The following is a 26,765-nucleotide window of genomic DNA, read 5'->3' as shown; positions in this document are numbered from 1 at the left end:
AGAAAATAATTTAATGCATCTCAATAAATCTTATTACATTGTTTCATGATGCCAAATCCTCTACAAATATCAATAAGGTAGGACCCTAGGGAAGTATTTGTCCGGTAGGTTTAAAGCAACCAACACATATATGACTAAAGAGAGGTACAGTGGGCCATACTATTAAGTCGACCTTTTATTTTTGCCTAGATTAAAGTTAAGGTAAAGTCTAAGTCCCATCAATAGAGTCGTCTTGGAGTGACCTTAGCGGGAAACCTTGACTTGTGGCGCACTCAAGAGTCCCCCTCTTTGGTATGAAGTCTATTTTCCTGGCTTTCCTTCTCAACTTATCCATTAACTTGGGCCAAGGCTTTCGATGAATATCTCGTGTTTGCATTTCAGTACCGTTACCAATAATACTATCACTCATTTGCGTGAGGATAATTGTAAGATTCTTCTTATGTGCCAAACTATGCCCACATAAAAATTATCTTTTTTCTAATACCTTGTAAGTGGTATGTGCAAACCCAAGACTTAAAAAGCTCGATATTTTTAGGATAATACTGAAGTAACATTGAAATTTATATCATGGGGGACATTTCTGACGTGGGTGTGTGCCATAATCATATATTCTTTTCATCGAGTATTCAATGTTACTCCATCACGTCTCATATTTTTATTAGGGTATAATTATCTTTATAATCAATTTGAAAGGTTATTTTAGAAATTTTATATAGATAATCTAATATTATAACATGTCCCATCATTTACTGTTATGTATTAGCGTTTTTATATTTTAATAACATTTTTTTTTTCTGATTGGTGATCTTGATTTTAATGAGTCCAGTAGCTCCTGACAAGATTTAAACCTAGGTCTTTGGTATCAACACTTAAAAACTATCAACTAATTGCGTGTTTGATAGCACTTCAAAATCTATTTTTCACAGTTTTTCCAATTAAAAACTCAATTTTGTATCGCAATTTGCGTTTGATAGCGCTTCAAAAAATGACTTTTTAACTTTTTTTTTTTACCTCAATTTTGAAGAACGGAGGAAAAGAGCTTCTCACAACTGCGTTTAAAAATGTTAAAGTGAAATGACCTAAATACCCTTCATCAAATAACGTATTTCCAACTTCACTCCCACGATGTAAAATAATAAAACCCAATATCTCTCTCTCTTCTTCGTTCAACCTAAACCCCACAATAATTAATCTACGATCGACGCCATTGTCGATGACATGCATCCTCGATCGACGATACAACAATCCATCTCCGATCTCTTACATGCTTCAAACACCAACCGCGATCTCTCTCCAATGTCTCTCACAATCTACTGTGAAATTCAAACACCAAACACTAAGATCTAATGGCAAGTACGATCAAATACAACCTTAAATTCAACTGTTCTCTCGATCGTTTCCTTTGATTTGTAATTCATTGAATTTGAGGTTAAATTTTATCTTTATTTATGTTAATAAGTTGAAATGATGACTTTTTTCTTTTTTGAAAAACAAACTTAATTTTATGTCTTTGGACTCAATTATTTAAAGAGATCATTTATCTCTATAACTTGACAATTTTTTTAACTCGACTTATTGCATTTTTGGTCAGGCCTGGATGAGTTTTTAGAGTTGACATAGTGAATGGTTTAACGAGTTTTAGCAGCACTTAACTTGAAAATCAATCGAGTCATTGGTAGAGTCTAGTCGAGTCCATGAATTTTAAACCATGGACAAAAACCAAGAAATAACCATCTCATGTTCATGTTTCCTCTTTTGGTTTAAAATTGTATATGTTTATAGTTGATTGATTATATGGCCAAGGAGTGGTAATTCAAAGGACTTTGCTCGAAATCAGAATGAAAAAAGTTGGACTCACAAGGTTTTGCCCTCTCTATTGTGTTATAAAGTTAAAAAAAAAGTGCAAAAAAAAAATATTGATTTATGCACAAATACATATGGATGTGTTATGTATATAAGATGTTGGATTGTGTATTATGCAAGTTTTTTTTTTATTAGGAAAATTCCATATATCCATTTTTAAAATGAGATGCTGTCGAAATTTTAATAGAATTATAAAATTTATAAATTTATTTAAATTAAAATAATTATTTTTATAAAATTTTAATATAAATTTATTATATTTATATATATATATAATATATATATATTTAGTGTAATTATATATTTATTAAAGTATTATGATCATTTTTTGTGCATTATTAACATTAAGGGTATTCTGATCATTTTAGTAGAATCCAATAGCTGTATCAAACAATGATTATCAAATTCTAGTAAACAACATTGCACTTTTACAATACTCTATTAAATAAGTTTTTTAGTGTTCCAGATGTTTACAGCTGTTTCTTACAACATAATCTGACAACAAATTTTGGTAGGGTTTTCAAATGGGGCCTAAGTTGGCACTAACTCAAAAACTCACTTAAGAAAAATTTCAAAAGAATTAATTTTTATTATTAATTATAATAGTAAAGAACAAGTTTAATGAAAGGGCTTTTGGAGCAACATTAAAATTGATATTGATTCACACATGATTGACATGGAGGTGAGCACATAAGCATAGATGCTTTTCACTCTTATCTCGGTGAAAATCATTTATGATTCTGTACATGATCCACATCAACAACATGTGAATCGATGTTAATTTCCATGTCACTTCAACATTTTCCTTACCATAATAAAGATATGGTATAGTGTGATGTTCTTTCATTATAATTTATGGTGACCTGTCATAATCTTCTACAATCTTAAAAGTAGATGGATAATTATAAAAGTACACTACGAATTAATAAAGACAATCCACACTATAACCTAATTATTTTGTTTTATATGAATTAAAAATTTCAAAATAAACTGATTTTTGGTGAGAATAATCTCTATAATAATGTGGAGATTATCATCACCAAAACTCAACTCATTCCTACACTCTTACACTTCTAAACCTACCAAAATAAGTTTAAGAATCATAAATTATTTCTGTCTTTTTTTTTTTTTTAAAATCAATTTTGAATGGATTAGAAGTTTTGAAATGAGCTGATTTATTTTTGTGAGATCATCTTTAAAAAAAAAAAAAAAAAAAATCAGCTCCTTAAATTTTTTTTAAATTCATATAAGACAAAATAGTTGGATAAGTGTGAGCTGCTCTTGTTAAGTCGTGTGTTGCTTTGATAATTACTCGAAGTAGATAGAATTTTTTTTTCATTCGTCAGATTTTGACATCCTCGACCGTCTTAAAAGCAAATAGAACTTATTTGTTCGGTTGCTGTCCAAATCATCATCATTATATAAATAACATCTGTTTTTTTTTTTTTTTTTCCGTCGTCATGTTTGTCATAACCTTTTTCCCGTCCAATCATCCATCATTATTGTTAGTCTTGTAAATTGTAATTAAAAACAAAAAAAAAATCTTTTAAGATTATAATTGCGCATGTCTCTCCAAAACCCTTAGGTTTTCAACTTGATGAGAGATGAGATGTCCTTCCACCCTGTGGTGAAAACATGAGAATGTGAGATATCCTAGCATTCTCGATCTGGTAACATACTCACTTGACCTTGGTCTTCTCTTTTTGACCAGTGAAAATTGTCTTGAAAAAAATATTGAGTCATTTGCAAATCAACAAATTTGGTAGGCATTGGACTCAAAAATATTTTTGAATAATTAGTTGAGTCATTTGAGAGGTTTTCATGAAACTTGATTGGCATTTTGTATGGTTGATTGAAAATTTTTAAGTAGGTGTGCAATTTTGTTCGGTTTGACATCAAATCAAAATTGAACCGACTTAGATCGGTTTTACCATAAAATTGAAGAGTCGTGATAATATGATGTCTCTCTCTGACACACATCCCCAGCACAGAATTGTAGATCATTTGCCTTGGGATACACAAGAAAAAGTTTTATGATTATGCTTTTGCCGATGCAAATGATCTACCGTTCTATGATGGGGATAGGTGTGAGAGAGGTGCATAAAAAAATTATTACTCAAAAAAGAACTAGAATTGAACTAAATTGACCAAAAAACTAAAACAAACCAAACAATCTAAAGGCTAAATGAGGCCAGTTTAGTTCCTGGGTTGCCAATATCATATATACTAATAGCTAATATTTTAATAGAAAAAAACAAAATAAATAATCAATAAGAAATATTTAATATAATAAGTCATTAATTTGTTTCCTAACTCTTAAGTAGTAATTACAATCAAATAATCACTCATCCACCACCTTTTTCCATGTTCCAATCCATAATAACATTTCATATAATTTTTTATTGATGACAAAGGTTTAAAGCCAACACTCATGAACATGTTTACCGATTTATTGAGAACACAACAGGAAGCAAAGTCCACTCTATGTCAAGAAATTAAGCTGGCCCAAGGCTTTCCATGAACATCCCATATTTACCTTTCAGGGCCTCTACTATCACTTATATCATTGTACGACTCTTCTTATTTACAAAATTATGTCAACATTAATTTTAAAATATTTTACATTTTTACAAATCTATTCTATTGTTTGTGTCATATATTTGAATCAACATATATATTAAACCCCAAGGGATTGTCCTAGTGGCAAGCCGAACCTTGATAAGCTCATGAGGAAGAGTAGGTCAAGTGTTTGAAACCCCACGAAACTATGAATATCAGGGTCCAGTTGACCCTCGACTCAACCTCTTGCACGTAAGACTTTCTGAGGGGGTGATGCTTATGATTGCCGGATTAGTCTTACCTGCAAGGTGGGGATACCCATGATATATAAAAAAATTTAACCTATAAAAAAGTTAATCTAATACCATTAGTTGCAAATTTACAATGCATAGCATCTTAAGATTTTCAAGTAATTTGAACATTATTGATGGCTTACATTGAGGGTCAGGGGTCGAGTTTGAGTTAGCCCTTCAATAGATCAATTTTTCAATGGTAATTTTGTAAGTTTCGTCATGTGAAATTGGTGATGTTAGGTTGAATAATGCTGAAGTGACCTCAGACTGGAACCTCATACAGCTACAAAATGCAAGCTTAGGTTTATTCCATTGACTGAAAGTCAATATCCCATTTTTGTTGATAAATTAAGAGTGATTCTTTTGCCCAAGAATTTGCACACATATTGGGGTTCTCTGGGTAAAACTTGGTGTGCAATAGAAGCTCTCAAAATTAACGTTGGATTATTGATTTTGTTCGTATTTTGATTTAGTATTTGAAAGGTATTTTGAATAAAATCAAAATTTCCTCTATAAATTGGACTTACAACCTAGTTTGAACCCTATCTGTTTTATATATAGTGGGGTGTCCTACCATTAACAGAACTTGAATATCCAAGACAAGCCTACTTCTACCCTATATATTCCAGCTAATTAACCCAAACATGAACAGCATACTCAAATTTGATGCTATCCATCAAATAAAAAGAATGGATCACATGAGACAGGAATGCAGATCCCAAAATTTTAACAACTTTCACACACACACACAGTTATTTTTTTGAATATTGAAGATAAGACAAATTTAATCTTATTATCTATTAGTTGCAAAATTGCTCCTCGGCCCTCCCATATTATTTTAAAATTTAAAGTTAAAAATATAAATGGGTCTAATCGGGTCATTGGCTGGCAAGCACATCAAGCCCAAAAGACTTGAGTTTTATAATAAACAGACTAATAGTCCAGTTCTTCTCACCCCCTTGCACATGAACAGCACGTTCTAAAAAATAATTATTTGGGCTTTGTGACATTAGACAAGACTGGCTCATTACTGCAAGGGCTTTCACACCAAGTCCAACTCATTTGTTATGGTTTCCAATTTTTCAGGTAAAAAAATTCAATGTTTGTGTGTGAACTCTCGTCCTCGTCATAACTCATAAGCTATGATTTCAATTTCGAAGTGATTAAAGAGGACCGGCCTGCATCTGGTCTTTGCACAGTCCATAGACCATGGTCTTGTCCAAGGACTAGCCCCAGGCACGTGCAACATCCGCACATCATCCACACCACCAGGTAATTGAGAGCACGCCATCACAGGTGGCTCCTGAGGAATTAGTGCTCATACTGGGTATCAAACTCAACAGGCACTAACCGCTTAGCAGTCCAAAATTGCCATTGAGCCAACCCCTCGAGGTTAATGACTGATTTTCTTTTGCTTGTATAATACATTGAATCAAACATGTACCTTAACCAAATTTCCTTTTCCATTTTTTTTTACTGCACGTAGTGCAACACATATAATTGAATGTAACATATTTTAAGAAAATCGACCGATATGAATTTCGGACGAAGATACAGTCCGAAGAATGACAAGCATGATTTAGTGAAGAGAAGTGAGTTTTACACAAAGATAAAGGCTCGTTTGGGCAGCTCTACATTCAATAGAAGTACTTATATGGAATCACTTCTATGAGAATTATGATTGCAGCATTTACTTTTTTTTTTTTTTTTTTTAAGGTACACGATGTCCCGTTTAGCACACTTGTCGCATTTTTTTTGCCCTAAAAAAAATTGCTTCCGCAGTTTGAAATAATGTTACCTAAAAAGTTGGAAACACTTCCAATAAGAACAAAAAGCGAGAAGCTAGAAAGAAACCAATGGGCTAATCTAAGAAATTTTTTTATACTAAAAATATATAAGTGAGATAATGAAGAGAAAGTAAAAAAAGCAAATGTATCACAGGGGCTTATTTGCAATTTAAAATATTAATTAAATGAATTTTGAAGATTAAATAGTAAAAACATGATACTTTTATAATTTTGAAAACTATGCAATGTCATTGTTGCATTTTCATAATATTTTACCAAAATGACCTTGATTATATTAAATTTAAATATTATGATCACTCAAAATTTTATTGCAATTAAACCACTTATACTCCGCTGTAACTAAATATTACAATTCATAGCATCTTAAGATGTTTGAGTAATTTGAACACGACTGATGGATCAGTAGATCACACCATGGATCTTGGGACGGGTGTCAATAGACGACTAGACAGGGCAAAGCTTGAGTCAAACCTTCAATATATCATCAATTTCTTAATGGTAATTTTAGTAGTGTTCCTTTGTGAAATTGGTGATATCAAGATTAGGTTTTTTCTATTGACTGGAAGTCAATGTCCCATTTTGTTGATAAATTAAGAGAGATTTCATTGCCACACAAACTTTTGCTTAGAGCACCCCAATTCATATGAAATCATGAATGAATTAGCAACCCTCTTGTATGGCAATAGAAGCTCTCTAAATTAATGATGTAAATTTGATTTTTATTAGTAAGTTAAGTTTTTGAAAGGTATTTTGAATAAAAACTTCATAGATTGGGTTTACAACTTAGTTTGAACCCCATGGATTTTATAAATAGTTGGGCCGGCTTACCATAAAATAACTTAGAACATCCAGGATAGGCCTCTTAGCTTTGCATTTGGGCCAATTAGCCCCAACATTATCAGTTTTCAATGTGAAAATGGGAAAATTTTAATTTGATATGCTCCATCAAACAAAAAAGAACGGATCACATGACACAAGGATGCATGTCCAAAAATTTCAAGATTTAAAAAAAATATATATATAGTTATTTTTAATTATTGAATTTTAATTTTAAATTTGGGGGTTCGGTGTAACCGTCCATTTTCAAAACCTTGGAATAAGTCCCCAAAAGACTTTTATATTGGGCCCAACGACCAAATTTGTTTGAGTCAGTCAGGCAAATTTTAGACAAAATTTAATCATATTATGATATTATCAATTAGTTGCAAAATTGCCCACTCCCATATTATTTTAAAATTTAAAGTTAAAAATATAAATATAAATATAAATCTGTCGGATTGGGCACTAGTTGACCCGCACATCAAGCGCAAAGACTTATGTTTCTTAAATGTTCAGATGGGCATTTTAGATATAAAAAAAAACAATGAACCAATCTATTTAACATGCTTAAGACTCTTAAATCTGTATTACATCGCCACAAATATTTTAATCTTATTATTTATCTATGTTACACAAAATGCCCATATGAACATTTTGTGGTGATGTAATCCGATATCAAATTGGATACGATACCCGCAATCTGCCTGAACGATGGCAACAGCGCCATCTGAACAATATAGTATAAGAACTGTAAGTTAAATTAAAATTTTTAAATTGGGTTGTAATAAGGATTTGTGTGTTTATAATTAAAAGAGGAAATGTGAATAATTGATTTAAGTTTGGTTCTCTCTAACATCAACCTCTTTGGTTTTTTCTTGCAAATCAAGAGTTTTGCCATCCCAATTGCTAAGATTGGTTCTGATAAATTCATCATTTTTGGTAGAAGTTGTTCTCTGATCATGGTGGGACTGACAGAGGGCAAGTAAGGTCCCTCTCATTGTCTTGTGAGCAGAACCGTGCACCACAACAATGTTGCAATTCCCTAAGATATCCAATATGGATTTGGTCTTTAAATCCATCATTAACTCCCCTATATATCAAAAATACATTATTAGGACTTTGTTCAATGAAAATAAAAAAAACAAACAAAAAAACAGAAACCACAATCAATAAACCCCATGATCCAACCTAAAGAAATAGAGTCGTGCTGGGGTGACACAAACGGAGACACAAAGGTGGCAAAATGAAGTGGTGTCGCGCACATTACCATAGATGCTTTTCCACGAGATACGAGTAAAAAGCATCTACGGTTATGTGTGCGTCATCACATCATTTTTGTCACCTTTGTGTCTCCGTTTGTATCAATCCAGCATTTTCCAAAGAAACATGATGCATTAGAAATACCCATCCGACAAATACCCTTTCTAGTAAAGGTTACACAATCCCAACAAATAAAGAAACATCTCACATGTCTGAGTGAATTGCAAGCGTAAGAATCCACAATATGGGCTCCTCAATCCTAACAAGCCAATGCAAGTAAGTCATGGAATCATCTTTCTGTTCCCTAATAATCAACTGGCCAACTACAGTTAAGTTGCGATCAAAGGAGCATTAAATCAATTTTCTTTTTTTTTTATAGTTAACAAGATCCACCCATTAAAACAGACTATAAAATTTCACATAGAATGGCATGTTTGGATTCGAACGATATAAAAATACATCTGTTATAGGTGGAACATGGTGTACAAAAGGTGTCACGGGTAGCACATAATCTTCCCCATAGTAAAATTATCAAACACATAGTATAATGTCATCTTCCACAATTTATACTCGAAAGAACAACTACACAAGAATAAAACTGAATAGAAAAAGTAAATGAACAATTGTTTTCTAGTGAAAAGAAGAAGAACACAATTTTATTTTAGCTAAGCTACCAATAATTCAGGAAAACCAAATGACCTAAAACCCTAGTTAAATTTTAAATTTGGAACATTCAGATTAGTAAGTACCATATTTCAATCGAACTGTTGTGATTGTCCAACTCATTCCTTGTGAATGTTTGATCACATTCATAACAAATGCTTGGTCTATCCTTGAAGCTTTGAGGCATAAGAAGCCTAAGAAGGTACTGATTCCAATATTTTTATTTTTTTAAACTAAATTATATTTAGTTCAATCAAATGCTTATTTTTTTTCCAGGGGTGATGAATGATTATTAATAAGGGAGTGGAAAACAGATGACGTATATTAACAAGTAAAAGAAAACCAATATGCCATGTTGTTGTTATTTTTTAAATTAAAATGGACTATTTCAGTGACTTGGTGAAAGCAATGTATTAATGAACTGAGTTGGTGGTGGTCATCAGCCATTTTATTGAACTATAGGGTACCGCAGGAAAACAGTAATACAGAGGATCTGTTGAATTTAATCCCACATTAGTCTTGTCTCTCTCCTTATAAGCTAGTGGGCCTCTCCACTCATTGCCAATTGGTTTTGAGTTGGAGCCCTAAATTATCATGGTATCAAAACGGGCCTTTCTCTCCTCCACGTCATTTAGTTCATATCTCCACGTGCTTTGGCCAAGTCCGGCTTACACGTATGGGGGCGTGTTGAGTTTAGTCCCACATCGAACACAAATTGCCTTGTCTCTCTCCTTATAAGCTATTGGGCCTCTCCACTCATTGTCAATTGGTTTTGAGTTGGACCCCCAAATTATCAGGATCCACTCCGATTATGTTGGCATGACATCATCTGTATAGCACATTACCATCAAAAGAAATCTTGCGGGATCTTTTAATTTAGAAAATAGCAGTTTTGAACCCTTATTTTGTTATAATAGCGATTACAGTCATCCGTCGCCAAAGCCTATTTGGGTTATACCCAAGTTAATGTAATTTGTTTATATTATATGTGATATTGATATATGTTTTTTATGTGAATGGTGAATCATTTTTTTTTTAACATTCTGGTGATGTGATGAGGGATCTTCATTTTTACCTTCTCTTCTTACCATGGTTTCTAGTGATCCTTATGTGATAAACACCTTCAAGGATCGAACTGTATCTTCTGTTTATAACTCAAAAGCTACAAGTTTAAATAGAGAGAATGATTCTGAAGACTGGGGTCTTATTATGATAGTGGTTTGGATGGGGAGTGAGAGGCTCTGCATGCTCATGGAACCACTTCTAGCCCCAAAGAGGTTGGTCTGTTGGAAGCAAAGTCACAAGTTACAGCTTCCAAGACTTTGTGGGACATCCAGCTAAGAAGCTTCTAATTATCTTTTGCAATATGATATTCGTCTGAGGCACCAATCAAACGAATAGGGTACACAGAAGCACCAGATGCTAAGGTGTCAAGCATTTAGATTTTGATTATTCTTGAGGTATCTAGGATTGCAACCATCATATTTTTTCAATTTTGATTCTTGTTGAATTTTGTTCTAAAATTAGAGGAGTTGGAATTGGAAATGGGTTGGACCCTTGCGAGATTTGAGTACATCCATATTTAGATCTGAATTTTTTTTAAGGGTCCAAATCCAACTCGGATCTTTAGGGGCAAAATGGGCTGTGTTCGGGCCGGATCTGAGTACATTCATATGCATACCCAAAATTTATTCGGATATAGATCCAACTTAGATCCTATTACCTAAAACAATATCAGAACCATTTTGCAATCAGTAAATCCATATCCAACCCAACCGAACTACTTGATTCAGGCTGGTCATGTTGAATAATTCTAAACCATTCAACTTTTTCTTGCAATGTATTCAATTTTACAATTATACTTCTTTATCTTATAAGAATTCATGTTACAAAATATATGTATTATCCCACAAATCACACATATTAGGTAAGTAGGGATAAATCCTTGTGGTGGCCAGTAAGAGACTTGAACTTAAGACATCTCCCCTTTTGATATAAATCCTACTGGATAAAATCATATCTGAATCATTTTGCTTTCACTTAATTCAGATCAAGATCCAACTTGACTGAATTGCTTGATTTGGGTCTAGCTGATTGTTAAATATTTTTTTCTTTTCTATAATACATTGTTGCTAATTGCCATACTAATCTATTTTACCAATCATTTAATTTTATAATCATTTGTGTTATATTAAAGTAATGGTAAATGATATTTTGAAAAACCTAAAAACAATAATTTCCAAAGTAAAATATCATTTGAAACTAGGCAGATATGGGGATGGATTCATATTCGAGTCGGATCCAACTCGGATCAAGGGATATCAAACCATATTCAACTCATTTTTTTTTATTTGGATCAACTCTAAGGGTCCAAATCTGCTAAATTTGATGGATTACTCGGATTTCAAATAAAATCTAACCCATTTTGTGCCCCACCGCCAAGAATTGAAGGTACCTATCAATTCCAATTCTCAAGAATTGCAATGACAAAAGCTATCTCAAGTATAATAGAATGCCATCTTCATTGCATGCATTTTCAATCACAAAATACATCAAAAAAAAAAAAAGAAGTTTTCTATGAATCATTGCAATGTTTTTCTCCTCCAAGAACACAACATATTATATACAAGTGTCACCGGTATAATTACAATTTTTTTCTAATCAAGATATGAGTTAATGTTTTTTTTTTTTCAAAAACTAAAAATATTCATATTTTTCACAAATAATGAACTTCACACAAAGATATGATTCACTTTAAGCTTGAATGTTTAGTTTATTTGGAAACTTAAAGTAATGAATGACATTTCTATTAATTAACTTTGAAAGGTTTCAACTATCTAAAATATAAAAACAAAAGACAATTAATAAATCAGATATCCACAAATAAATCAGCACTTTAGTGTTTATGGTTTAGATTCGGAAAAAAAAAATATTCAATAAAGATTTTTTTTACTTATTCCAAGACTTTTGTATATCCTAAAGTTCTCACTCTCTGCACGCCAAACATTACATAGTAACATAATTCCCCATTAATATTTTTGAAAAAACATAAATAAGAATCATGCTAATCTGGCAAACTCAATCGACTACCCTGATGTGACAAGTTCGAGAACTGTAAATCTATACTCCTCAGGATACATGGCTGCACTTCCCCATAAAAAGTGTATCTCGAGAGAATTGTATATCCCGAGGAGTGCATATCAAATTATCACGACTCCATAAATAAGCCTCATATTTTAATCTTTACAATTAAAATGACAAGGTGGAAGAGAATTGTTGGCACCAATTAAATTTTTTTCCAAAAATGTTCTATAATATCATATTTAAACTAACGAGTATCAGCGTATTTTTCATCAAAATGAATAGAATTAGAAATGCATTTCCATAAAAATAATAATAAAAATTATAAAATTTCATTTTTAGCATATTTTCTCTTCAAAAATTGCCCAACTTAATAAAACTTGCAATGTATTAAATGATAAAAAATATCATATAAAACTACATCATCTATTTGTGATTTCTAAAATAATATTTACATGCATACAATCGTTCTGGCTAGATGGAACCATATCTGATCAACTGAGATGAAACCCAGATAATATCACCTTAGCAAGTTCTATCAAATGAAACATGATCACGACCGTCGATGTAGTCACACTCAATGCAACAAGAACAACCATCCCTAATGCCAAGCTTGGCCTACTGTTCATCAGCTGTGTTTGAAGCAACCCCATGGCTTCACATATGTCAGAGTAGTAATTCTTCGTGTAGTACTGCTTCTCCCAATCCATCCAATCCAGAGGAGGTTCATGATTTCTTTCTATCATCTTCATCTCATGAATTCGCATTCGCAGAATGATCAGGCTTTCGTCAACGAGCTTTCCATCGTAGTCCCGATGATCATATGGGTCTCTTCTTGAAGCACAAACCCTAGAAGAAGCATATCTCTTCTTCCGATGTGTGGCCTCGATCTTTCGATGTGTTGAAAATGGTTGTGGGGGAAGAAGCATAGAGGAACAAAGAGAAGTTGGTTCCATCGCTAAAGATAAAAGTGAGATGATAATGTATATAGTATAAGGTTGAAGATGAAGTGTTTTAGGGAGATTTATTTATAGGGAGAGGAGCAACTTGTGGTTCCACTATTTATAAGTTTTTGTCATATAAGAAGACAAGCTATCTTTATCCTTCAAGGGGGGTGGAATGTGGACAAACCGTGTTTGAAGAGATATTCCGCGTTTTGGGTTAGCTTGTCACCTTTGTGCCTCCGTTTGTGTCGTTCCAGCATTTTTCACTCTTAATAATAGGTGAATATTTTATTAAATGGGACTTAAATTGTTCATATTTTTTTTTCTAAGAGATTAAGTTGTATATATTCTCAATAAAGAGTCCCTCACAATCATTATTGCTAAATTTTCCTCTTTTTTTTTCAAATTTCTTTCCATTCTTGATTATTTTTGTCCATTTTCCATTATAATTTTGATTTCTAAATTTCTAATTTGATTTCTTTATATTTTGAAGAGATAAGTATCAATCCCTTGATTTCCTCCATTGTTCTAGAGTTTTTGTTTCATTGGCAAGTTTTACCACTGATGCTCAAGTGTCCGTAGCTATCATATGAAATCGGTTTTTTGGCTTTCCTTCTCAACTTATCTATTAACTCGGGCCAAGGCCTTCCATGAATATCCCATGTTTACATTTCAAGGCCGCTACTATCATTTATTTCCATGAGGATAATTGTAAGACTCTTCTTATGTACAAAACTATGCCCACACAACAATTGTCCTTATTTCATACCATGTAAGTGGCATGTGCAAATCCAAGACTTAAAAATCTCAATATTTTTAGGATAATGCTGAAGTAAGATTGAAATGTTCATCGTGGGAGGCATTTCTGGCATTGATGTGTGTCAGAACCATAAATGCTTTTCATTGAGTATTCAATGTTACTCCAGCGCAACTCATATTTTTATTAGGGTATAATTATCTTTAGGGAAATGTTCAGCACCCTAAGTTTTACCACACACTTTAAAAAACGTTTTTTGTCCTACATGGGTTAGAAGTTTTGGAATGAGCTGATTTTTGGTGAGGATGATCTCTATGATTAGAAGATCATCCTCCCCAAAAATCAGCCCATTCCGAAATGTTTAGCCCCATGTTTACACGTTGAAGAATCGTGGACCGTCCATTTTTTGTAAATCAATTTTGATTGGGTTAGAAGTTTTGGAATGAGCTGATTTTTGGTGAGGATGATCTCCTCACCATAGAGATCATCCTCACCAAAAATCAGCTCATTCCGAAACTTCTAACCCATGTAAGACAAAACGTGTTTGTTAAAGTGTGTGGTAAAACTTAGGGTGCCGAACGGGACCCTTATCTTTATAACCAATTTGAAAAGTTGTTTTAGAAATTTTATATAGATTACCTAATATTATAACATGTGCTGTCATTTACTATTATGCATTAGTATTTTTATATTTTAAAAACTTTTTTCTGATTGGTAATCCTATTTTTAATGAGTCCAGTAATTCCTGACAAGATTTAAACCTAAGTCTTTGGTATCAACATTTAAAGACTACCAACTAAGCTGGCACCAACTTAAAACTCACTTAAGATAAATTTCAAAAAAATTAATTTTTATTATTAATTATAATAGTGAAGAATAAGTTTAATGAAGGGGCTTTTTGCAATATAAATTTGAAGTCAATAATACTTTCCTCCGCCTGATTTTGTTATGTATAAATAATTATAATAAGAGTATTGTTGGAGTAACATTAAAATTGACATTGATTCACATATGGTTGATGTGGAGGTGAGCCGAGAACCATAGATACTTTTCACTCCTATCTCAGTGAATATCATCTATGACTGTACATGCACCCACATCAACAATGTGTGAATTGATGTTAATTTTCATGTCACTTCAACATTTTCCTTACAATAATAAAGATTTCGTATGGTGAGAGGCATTTTTGAAATTTAAATTTGATGTCAACAATACTTAGTGTTCTTTCATTATAATTTAAGGTGACTGATCAAAATCTTCTACCATCTTAAAAGTAGATGAGTAATTATAAAAACACCCTACGAATTAATAAGGGCAACCCACACTATAACCTAATTATTTTGTCTTATATGAGTTAAAAGTTTCGGAATGAGCTGATTTTTAATGATAATGATTTTTATGATGCGTAGATCATCATAAAAAAAATTCAACCCATTCTAACACTTCTAACCCCATCAAATTAAAAATCACAAATCTTCTATTTATTTTTATTTTTATTTTGTAAATCATTTTTTATTGGATTAGAAGTTTTGGACTCATTATTAATTGGTGTGGTGCTTTTATAATTATTCAAAGTTGATAGAACTTTTTTTTCATTAGTCCAAGTTTTGACATCCTCGACCCTCTTAAAAGCAAATACAACTTATATGTTCGGTGGCTGTCCAATCATCCATCATTATATATAAATATATCTGTTTTTTTCTACAGTCGTCCACTTTGTCTTTTTTCCGTCGTCCAATCATCCATCACTTTTGTTAGTCTTTTAAATTGAAATTAAAAAAAAAAAAAAAATTGGATGAGATGCCCTTCCACCCAATGGTGAATACATGAGAATGTGAGATATCCTAGCATTCTCGATCTAGTAACATACCTACTTGGCCTTGGTCTTCTCTTTTTGACCAGTGAAAATTGGATTCAATGTTTGCGTATTCAATCTGAATATACATATGAAAAAAATATTGACCAAAAAAGGAAAAATAAATTTGCACATCAACGAATTTATTAGGCATTGGACTCAAAAAATATTTTTGAATAATTGGTTGAGTCATTTGAGAGGTTTTCATAAAACTCAATTGACATTTTGTATTGTTGATTGAAAATTTTAAGTAGGTGTGCAACTTTGTTTGGCTTGAGACCCAATCAAACTTGAACTGACTTAGATCGATTTTGCTATAAAAAAGAAGTGTATTGATAATATGATGCCTCCATCTGACACGAGCCCCCCATCACAAAATCATAGATCATTTGCCTTGGGATACATAAGAAAAGGTTTTATGATTATGCATATCCCGATGCAAATGATCTACCATTCTATGAGGGGGGTGGGTGTAGGAGGGGTTCATCAAAAAATTATTACTCAAAAAAAAAACTAGAACAAAATCAAATTGACCTAATAACTAAAACAACCCAAACAATATAAGGCTAATTGAGGTCAGTTTAGTTCTTGGGTTGCAAATATCATAAATACTTGCTTCCAAATAACCAATATTTTAATTGGAAAAAACTAAATAAATAATCAATAAGAAATTTTTCATACAGTAAGCCATTAAATTGTTTCCTAACTCCTAAGTAGTAATTACAATCAAATAATCACTCATCCCCCATCTTCTTCCATGTTCTAATCCATAATAATATTTCATATAATTATTTATTTTATAAGAGAGTCTGTTCTCGATTTAGTTCGGTTCTATACTAGTCCTGAATCGATAAGAGAATCGAATTGGTTAGTTTTGCATTTTCTCAACCCAGAACAGAATTGAAACTTGTTCCAAACCAATTTAAACCTATCAGTTTGGCTTGTTTATTGATTTTAACTAGACTAAGTTGCACCCCTAATTTTAAGTACTCAAATTTTGAGCTACAACCACTTTAGCAATTTGAACAATTCAAAAGATGGTAAGACACTAGTAGGGACTTGTCTATGATCATGTGTTCGAACCTCCAAAGTCTCTTGACTTACCTGGCAAAGGATTGTGTGGGTTGGATCAATGCCTAATTGACTAGTATGTCGGATAAGGCCCAATGGTCTATGGACTACGCACAAGCCCAGATAGGATACTAGCACCCGTTGTCTACGGGAATACCCTTAAGTGCATTTCAAGAAAGGTAGTGGTAGGGTAAAGCACCATGGTTGGTGTCACTTCACGACTGCATTATAAAAATAAGATATTTTACATTCGTAAGAAATCCAAGTAAAGAAAACTATATAAAAAAAATATTAAAATCATTTCAACCCAAAATACATTTTGAATAGAGGCTCACATATATTGTAGATTACATTAAAAAACAATTCAATGACAAGCAAAGTTGTAGATGGCTCACATAAATCTAAGACAACATCAAGCACGATTAAATACGTAACAAATTCAACAATCCAATATCTCATAAAATAACAAGTTACACAAAAATTTAAAAATAAATGAAAGGAAATCAATATAAATCAAATCAAGTGGTTCTTCCCAAGTATTTTAATAGTAGTAAATTATAAATATTTTCAATGACATCTTTACCTTTAGATAAATATTTTACATACCCTTACATTTTTCAATAAGTGACATGTCTCATGATTTATCTTATCTAATAAATTAATGAAAAATGATTTAAAAAACTTTTGTTTTTCTTCACAAAATCAATTATCTTCGATCTGTTGAATAAAATGGTGATGTTGACGAGGGTATTGAAGTCATATTTCATTAGTTTACAAGAGAAGACCACGAGTCATGTCATCAATCTGAAAACATAAGTTGGTCTATGAAATGTCAGAGAATAGGACACATGTCTTAGAAAAAGAAGAGTTGTACGATAGAAACGTAAAAGTTAAGAGAATATATCTTTTAAAATAGTAAAGAATCTGCAGTGAAGTTGAAAAGAATGGTTTGAATAGAATCCACGTAAAAGGTTGAAAATGTATATATAATACATTGAATCCGAAGAAGCCACTAAGACTTTTTCCACAAACGTTCAATATGGGACACATCAGCGAAAGTTGATTCTTCTGATATATATTGGTCAAAAATGAGATTTTGTTACCATTAATCCAACTGAGACCAGAAAATCAACTACTTTTTAAAGAGAGCTATTAACACTCAATTTTTATTTATTACATCTCAATTAAAAATAAAGAAAATAAGCCAATGATTAAAAATAAGTAAATAGTAAATGTTGGGTTGCCAATGGAAACTCTCTCATTTTTATTCTAGATTTTTATTTTTTTGATTTAAGATTTTATGAGCATAATCATAATTGTAAACAATTATTGAAGTGGCTTGAATGAGTGATACTATTTTATAATGTTGAGATTATAATCTGAACCAAACCTTTCTAATCTTTGAAGATTGTTTTAATCTTTTACTAGGGGAAAAATAATTTAAGAAATTGGAGTGTAATAAGTAAAGTTGAGGGACCATTAGTAGTTTTCTTATTATATTTTAAAAAAATCTTTATTAAATTTTAAATTAAAAAATTGAAGTCATACATTTCATATTTTATTACTTGTCAAAGATAATTAAAAAATAAATAATTAAAGATCATTTTAATTATTTATAAATATAAAAAATTTGTAAGTATTTTACAGTTCAGAACACAAAAGCTTACTAATGAAGTTCGCAGTGGAAATGTTTCATTCCAGGATCATATTTGGAGGGAAGGTGATGGGGCGAAGAATTCATGGGTTTAATGGGAAAAAAAGGGCATCACAAACAATTCAGCAGGGGTATTGCATCAAAACTTTAAATTCCCAAGAGACAGCCAAAATTTGCCTTTGGATTTGCGTCTGCTACTAGTAAAAACTGTCTGTAACCACAGTTTAAAAGAAAAAGTGAAAACTTTTGTGATAAGGTGCGCACTACTTTAACTAATTTATTTACTGACTCTCTTTAGTGTGGATGGTCCAAATAGTATGGTACAGAGACCGAATCATATTTTAATAATACAGTACAACTACAGTATTCCTTCCATTCATCATATTGAACTTTGAAGGTGGCTATAAACCACCCAATCAGTAATATTCTTGGAGTGGCCATAAATTACAGTTGACTTTGGATCATAGGCCTTCTCTTTCTTGCCATTTTGTTAACATAAAAGAGTAAGAAAGAGAACTGAACTGTAAGCATTTTGTTTGCTTAAGAGGAATTGTGTCTTAGAAATAAAACACAAATCCATGTGACAAATTAAGTAGAAGAAAGTAAGCAGCTATTGCTATTATATTATTAATGAGTAAAGAAAGCAAGAAAGAACCATCCGATTATTTAAATCACGGCCAATTAGGACCTCAATGCGTCCAGCCATAGGGGAGTGAACTCCAGTAGTAAGACTGATGTACACTATACGGATGGTGTGTTGCTTGAATTGCTCGGATAAATGGGCATGAGAGTGGTCATCCTGTTATTTAGAAGGTGATTGAAATAGCCTACCATTGCTTAAACATATAAAATCAAGGTACTAAAATACAAATTTATTGAGAACTTAAATGTCCAAATTAATTCAAGTTTTGCAAACAAATTGATATTTGAATAAATGATAAAATGAGCATGAAAACTTTCTCATAATATCAGTACAAACAACCTGTTAGAGTAAAGAAAATGTAAGTTCACTTCAATACTTATTGATGCATGTATCTGAAATATTGAAACTTTGAGAATTTACGTAGAAAAGAACGGACACCTGTTTCACTTCAAGCACACGACCCCCTCACAAACCCGATACGCTGACATGTCTGTTTATGGCTTGTTGCATATCCTAGAAGTTAGATGAGGTATTTTCTAAAATACTTCAATATTGGCTTCGTGCTCCTAGTCTCGAGATATAAGTGATAAATCACGGCCAATGGGTATGAGAGTGGTCATCCTTCAGATGTCTATAGTTCATTTTCATCAAATGGCTTCAAGCTCCTGCTTTTAACCAAGTGATAACGAACTTACCTTTGAATTTTGAAATGCCAAGAACAACGATCAAGATTTGCATTGACAAATGCAAATGAATATTGAATTAAAAAAAAGGGCTAACATATTTAAAAGAGATGAAAAAAATACCTCAATAAAACAATGTTTGATGTTACAAGCCTAAGGTGCATGGGTTTATATAGAAGTTACACCATCAAATTTGAAGGCAAGAAATATTATAAATTAATTTCAATAGATTTCACACTTTGTCAAATCTTTTTATTTATTAATAATCTATTTTATTTTGTTTGTATCATACATTCAACCAATCATGTAACATTAAAAAAGTTTCCATTTTATATTTTCTAGAGATCATTCAACACAAATAATTAATGTGGCACATTAATTTTAAATTATTTTACAACTCGTTGAGTTTATTTCTATCGGTAATCAATTTTCTTTTGTTTGTATCATACATAGAATCAAACATGAAACCTTTAATAAATTTCCTTTTTTGTTCTCTACAACATGTCATACAATTATGCATAATATATATGGTAATTAATTCTAAATGATTTTACAACTTGTCAAATCATTTCCCATTATCTATTTATTTTCTATGGTTAATTTGTATCATACGTTGAACCCGTGCAAATAACCTTCATAAGTTTCCTTTTTTTATTTTTTATTCTTACACATCATGCAACACGCGTATTTAATATGACACATTAATTTCAAAATACTTTACATTTTTAATAAATGTTTTCTATTAGTCAAGGGTGGATTTACGGTCAGGGCGCTTGCCCCCACAAGAATTTTTAAAGTCTATGGATCAATGAGCTATTGCGACGAATTTTAGCAACAGATCAAATTTTTTGCCACTATTGCCCCCACAATTATTTTTTCCACTTTTAATTGCCCCCACAACTATTTTATTTTTTTTCACCCTAATTGTCTCCACAATTTTTTTTTCTACTATTGGTTGCCCCCACTTGGGCAAAGTCATGGCTCCGTCCCTGCTATTAGTAATCTGTTTTCCGTCATTTCTAGCATATATTGAACCAATGTGTAATCTATGATATATAAGTTTCTTTATTGTCTCTTAGAACATATGGTGCAACGACATAATCTTTGTGATACACTAATATCAAAAGATTTTACAATTTGTCAATTTTATTTAGTTATCAACCGAGTTTCTTTAGCTTGTATGATACATTGAACCAAACATGTAGGTTAATCGAGTTTCCTTTTCCAATTTTTACTGCACATGACGCAACACATATAATTGAATTTAACATATTTTAAGAAGATCAATTGATATGAATTTCGGACGAAGTTACAGACTGAAGAATGACAAGCATGATTTAGTGAAGAGAACTAAGCATTACACAAACATAAAGGCTCGTTTGGGGTGGCCCTACATTCAATAGAAGTGCTTATATGGAATCACTTCTTTTAGAATTATGATTGCAGCATTTACCTTTTAAGTTCGAAGGTGCCCCGTTTAGCACACTTCTCGCATTTTTTGCTCAAAAAGAAGCAGTTTGAAATGATGTTACCTAAAAAAGTTGGAAACACTTCCAATAAAAATCGAAAAAGCGAGAAGAAGCAAGAAGCTAGAAAGAAACCAATGGGCTCATCTAAGAAATTTTTTTATACTAAAAAGATATAAGGGAGATAATAAAGAGAAAGTGAGAAAAACATTTTTGACATTTCAGATGAGTGAACAGGCAATTGACGAAAATTAAGAGGGCAATATCCTAATGACCTAATCTTGCAACTTGGTGGAGTAATTCTAAATATAAGTGATTTTGAAAGGAATAAACTTGAAATTCCCTAATTTTTCTAAGTTAATCTAATACCATTAATTACAGAGCAGAAGTTGGCATGTGCAAAAACAAATGTATCACAGGGACTTATTTATATTTTAAAATATTAATTAAATGAATTTTGAAGATTAAATAGTAAAAGCAGGATACTTTTATAATTTTGAAAACTATGCAACATCATCGTTGCATTTTCATGATGTTTTTACTAAAATGACCCTGATTATATTAAATTTAAATATTATGGCCACTCAAAATTTGGTTGCAATTAAACCACTTATACTCCGCCTTTTTCTCATTATGTTATATTAAACTAATAGTAAATGATATTTTGAAAAACCTAAAATATAATAATTTTTGATATAAAATATCATTCGAATCTAGGTGGATATGAGGAATGAATCCGTATTCGATCAACTCAGATCAAGGTTCATCAAATAATATTCGATCCATTTTTTTATTTGCATATACTCCAAGTGTCCAAATCCACTAAATTTGGTGGATCACTCAGATTTCAAATAAAATCTGACCCATTTTATGCCCTACCACCAAGAACTAAAGGTACCTTTCGTTTCCAAGTCTCAAGAATTGCAATATGACAAAATTATCTCAAGTGATAATAGAATTCCATCTTCTTTGCATGCATTTTCAATGACAAAATACCTAATACCCAAAAAAAAAAAAACTTCCTATGAATCATTGCAATGTTTTTCTCCTCCAAAAACACGACATATTTTATACAAAAGTATCACTGGTATAATTACAATTTTTTATAATCAAAGACATGAGTTAATATTTTTTTTTTAAAAAAAACTAAAAATATTCATATTTTTCACAAATAATCAAATAATAAACTTCACAAAGATATGATCCACTTTAACCTTGAATGCATAGTTTATTTGGAAATTTAAAGTAATGAATGCCATTTCTATTTATTAACTTTGAAGGGTTTCAACTATCTAAAATATAAAAACAAATGACAATTAATAAATCAGATATCCACAAATAAAGCAGCCCTCTAGTGTTTACGTTTTAGATTAGATTAGATTCGGATAAAAAAATTTAATTCAATAAGGATTTGTTTTTTACTTATTCCAAGACTTTTGTATATCCTAAAGTTCCCATACTGTCTACACACCAAACATATTACATGGGAACATAATTCCCCAGTAATTTTTTGAAAAAACATAAGTCTCATCTTTTAATCTTTTAGATGGAACCATATCTGATCAACTGAGATGAAACCCAGATAAGATCACCTTAGCAAATTCCATCAAATGGAACATAATCACGACCGTCGATGTAGGCACACTCAATGCAACAAGAACCACCATCCCTAATGCCAAGCTTGGCCTAGTGTTCATCAGCTGTGTTTGAAGCAACCTCATCGCTTCACATATGTCAGAGTCGTAATTCATCGTGTAGTACTGCTTCTCCCAATCCATCCAATCCAAAGGAGGTTCGTGATTTCTTTCTATCATCTTCATCTCATGAATTCGCATTCGTAGAATGATCAGGCTTTCGTCAACGAGCTTTCCATCATAGTCCCGATGATCATATGGGTCTCTTCTTGAAGCACAAACCCTAGAAGAAGAATATCTCTTCTTCCGATGTGTGGCCTCGATCTTTCGATGTGTTGAAAATGGTTGTGGGGGAAGAAGCATAGAGGAACAAAGAGAAGTTGGTTCCATTGCTAAAGACAAAAGTGATGACAATGTATATAGTTTAAGGTTGAAAAAGAAGTGTTTTGAGGTGATTTATTTATAGGGAGAGGAGCAACTTGTGGTTCCACTATTTATAAGTTTTTGTCAAATAAGAAGACACGGCCAAGCTATCTTTATCCTTCAAGGGGGGAGGAATGTGGACAAACCGTGTGAGTTGAGATACTTAACTTTTCCGCGTTTTGAGTAATTAATCAATCACTAAAGCTGGAGGAGTGACAAAGGACACAAGTGTGACACAAATAATGTGGTGGCGCGCGCACATATTCATAGATTCTTATTACTCGTATCTCACATAGAAACATCTACGGTTATGTGCGTGCCACCACGTCATTCATTCACACCTGTGTACACTTTTGTGTCACACCAACATAACTCTCAAGAAATTCCAGGAACGTCACACGTCAAACAGAAAATGCGTTTGTGTCGTACGTGTACATAAAGTTTTGCGGCCGGCCTCAATCGAACTCAGGTACCATTCATAAAGTATTTAACGTGAGTGCTGATAATACGACGCGATTTTGGCGCTCATGTGTTTACTCACAATCAAACAAATATTTGACATGTGGCTCGAAAGACATCAGCAATAGAAAGATTTTCTCTCTTGCACAATGCTCATATTTTTATTTTTTTAGATTTTAAATCTTAAAAAAATTGTTGGAATCACATTAATTATCATATTTACATTATATCAACACAGCATTTTAGATTTCATGAAAATTTTCATATTAAAATGCACACATATATACATATATGTTGAGAGGGTTCAGAGGCCTTAAAAAAAGTCAAACATTTTTCAAAATGAAGCTTTAGAATGGGATGATTTTTTTGTGAGGAGAGATCATCCTCATTAAAAATCAAATCATTTCAAAGCTTCTAACCCTAATTTACAAGTTAAAGAATTGTGGACCGTTCAATTTTTGTAAATCACTTTTGATAGGGTTAGAAATTTTGGAATGGGCTGATTTTTGTGAGGATGGTCTCCTCATCATAGAGATCATCCTCCGAAAAAATCAATCTATTCCAAAACTTCTAAGCTATGTTTTGAAAAATGTTTGACTCACTTTAGAGCTTCCGAATGCTCCCCTATGTATATATATATATATATATATATATATATATATATATATATATATATATATATGGGTCAGGTTCAAGGGCCATATGAGAAAACATATGTAAAAACTTTCGTTTTTAATAAAATTTTAAAATATGGGTTAGAAATTTTGGATTGAGCTGATTTTTGTGAGGATGATCTCTATGATGGGAAGATCATCCAAAAAAAAAAATCAGCCCAATCTGAAACTTCTAACCCCATTAAAAGTGATTTAGAATGTGAACCGTCGATTTTTTACCAATTTTTATCACTAATTTGTAAATCACTTTTGATGGATTTAGAAGTTTCTGATTGAGTTGATTTTTTGTGAGGATGATCTTTTCATCATAGTGACCATCCTTGCAAAAAATCAGCTCAATTCAAAACCTCTAACTCTTATTTTGAAAAACGAAAGTTTTTTCATATGTTTTCTCATATGGCCCTTGAACCGCCCCCTATATATATATATATAATATTATTTTTCGAGCTTGATCCAAGATATTAAAAATGGACAACCAACGAGCACCCAAATTTAAAAATAAAATTCAACGATCAAATATAATTTTTTTTTTAAATTCATATAATTTTGTCCTCTACAATTCCATTGCATCGGATCATATTTTTGAATGTCACAAGGTGATTAGATTAGAAGGTTTTCTTTTTTAACTATGTGCAGGAGAGAGAAAATGGCGTCTAGTTCGTTAATAAAAAATTGTGCCATATTATCAAAATTCATTTATTTTTAAAGAGTTGTGACGAATGCGGGAGGTTGGGTATGCGACTAACGTGGCAAGGCCACATAACCATAAATCATTTTCAGAGGGATACACAAGAAAAAAGATGTGTGGTTATGTGCCTTTACCACGCCAGTTATGTACCTAATCACATACCATGACCGCATGCATTCATCATTATTTATTTTTAAATGATAAGATTCTGGTGTATTTTTCCATTCCACCACCTCATGATTCACAACACCACTAGTCCAACACATGTAATAGAACCTCTACCTAAGCGTCCAGTGTGGTACATGTCAAAGAGATTCCAACATATAAGTAAGATTCACATTAAAATTTTAATCGGAATCAATTAATTTTAAATAAACAAATTTATGCCCATAGAATTTTCCTTTTTTCAAATTTCTTTCCATTTAAGATTCTTTGTCCATTTTCCATTATTGTTTTGGATTCTAAACTTTTAATTTGATTTCCTTATATTTTTAAAAACTTTTTTTGGATCAGTTATCCTATTTTTAATGAGGCCAGTAGCTCCGGACAAGATTTAAACCTAAATCTCTAGTATCATCACTTAAAACTATTAACTAAGTTGGCACATGCTTAAAAACTCATTTAACACAAATGCCAAAAACTTTCATTTTTATTATTAATTATAATAGTAAAGAATAAATTTAATGAAGGGAATTTTTGAAATATAAATTTGATGTCAATTATACTTTACTTTACCTTGTTTTATTATTTACAAATAATTATAATAAGAGTTGTGTTGGAATAACATTAAAATTGACATTGATTCACACATCGTTGATGCGGAGGTGAGCCGAGAATCATAGATGCTTTTCACTCATATCTCGATGAAAATCATCTATAGTTGTGTACATGCATCCACCTCAGCAACGTGTGAATTTATGTCAATTTCCATGTCAATGCAACATTTTCCTTCCAATAATAAAGATTTAGTATAATAAGGGGCATTTTTGAAATATAAATTTGATGTCGACCATACTAGGCGTTTTGTCATTATAATTTAAGGTGGCCCATCATAATCTTCTACTATCTTAAAAGTAGATGGATGATTATAAAAGCACCCCCACAAATTAATAAGGGCCCCCACAGTATAACCTAATTATTTTGTCTTATCTGCTTTAAAAGTTTTAGAATGAACTGATTTTTTATGAGAATGATCTTTATGATGAAGAGATCATCGTAAAAAAAAATCAGTCTATTCCAACACTTCTAATTCCATCAAAAGAAATTTAAAAATCATAAATCATCCATTTTTTCAGTTTTGTAAATCAGTTTTGATAGGATTAGAAATTTTGGAATGAACTGATTTTCTATGAGAATGATCTACTTATCATAGAATTTATTCTCACAAAAAATTAATTCATTCAAAAACTTTTAATTTATATAAGACAAAAAAAAGTTTGGCTATGTGTGGGTGTTCTTATTAATTCGT

General features: G+C 31.8%; 2 protein-coding genes across 2 annotated transcripts; both read right to left on the bottom strand.

Moving 5' to 3' along the window:
- Positions 1-12,840: 12,840 nt before the first annotated feature.
- Positions 12,841-13,302, bottom strand: LOC147407592 (uncharacterized). The gene has a single exon (XM_086432616.1). The coding sequence runs from the start codon at positions 13,300-13,302 to the stop codon at positions 12,841-12,843; it is 462 nt and encodes a 153-aa protein (XP_086288742.1).
- Positions 13,303-22,981: 9,679 nt separating this feature from the next.
- On the bottom strand, positions 22,982-23,443 carry LOC147407591 (uncharacterized). The gene has a single exon (XM_086432615.1). The coding sequence runs from the start codon at positions 23,441-23,443 to the stop codon at positions 22,982-22,984; it is 462 nt and encodes a 153-aa protein (XP_086288741.1).
- Positions 23,444-26,765: the final 3,322 nt, after the last annotated feature.

Source organism: Akebia trifoliata, chromosome 3 (genome assembly GCF_017979445.1).
Source record: "Akebia trifoliata isolate Shusen 1 chromosome 3, ASM1797944v1, whole genome shotgun sequence".
Classification (NCBI taxonomy): Eukaryota; Viridiplantae; Streptophyta; class Magnoliopsida; order Ranunculales; family Lardizabalaceae; genus Akebia; species Akebia trifoliata.
Note: the sequence above shows the minus strand (reverse complement) of the source record. Positions and strands in the feature narration are given on the sequence as shown.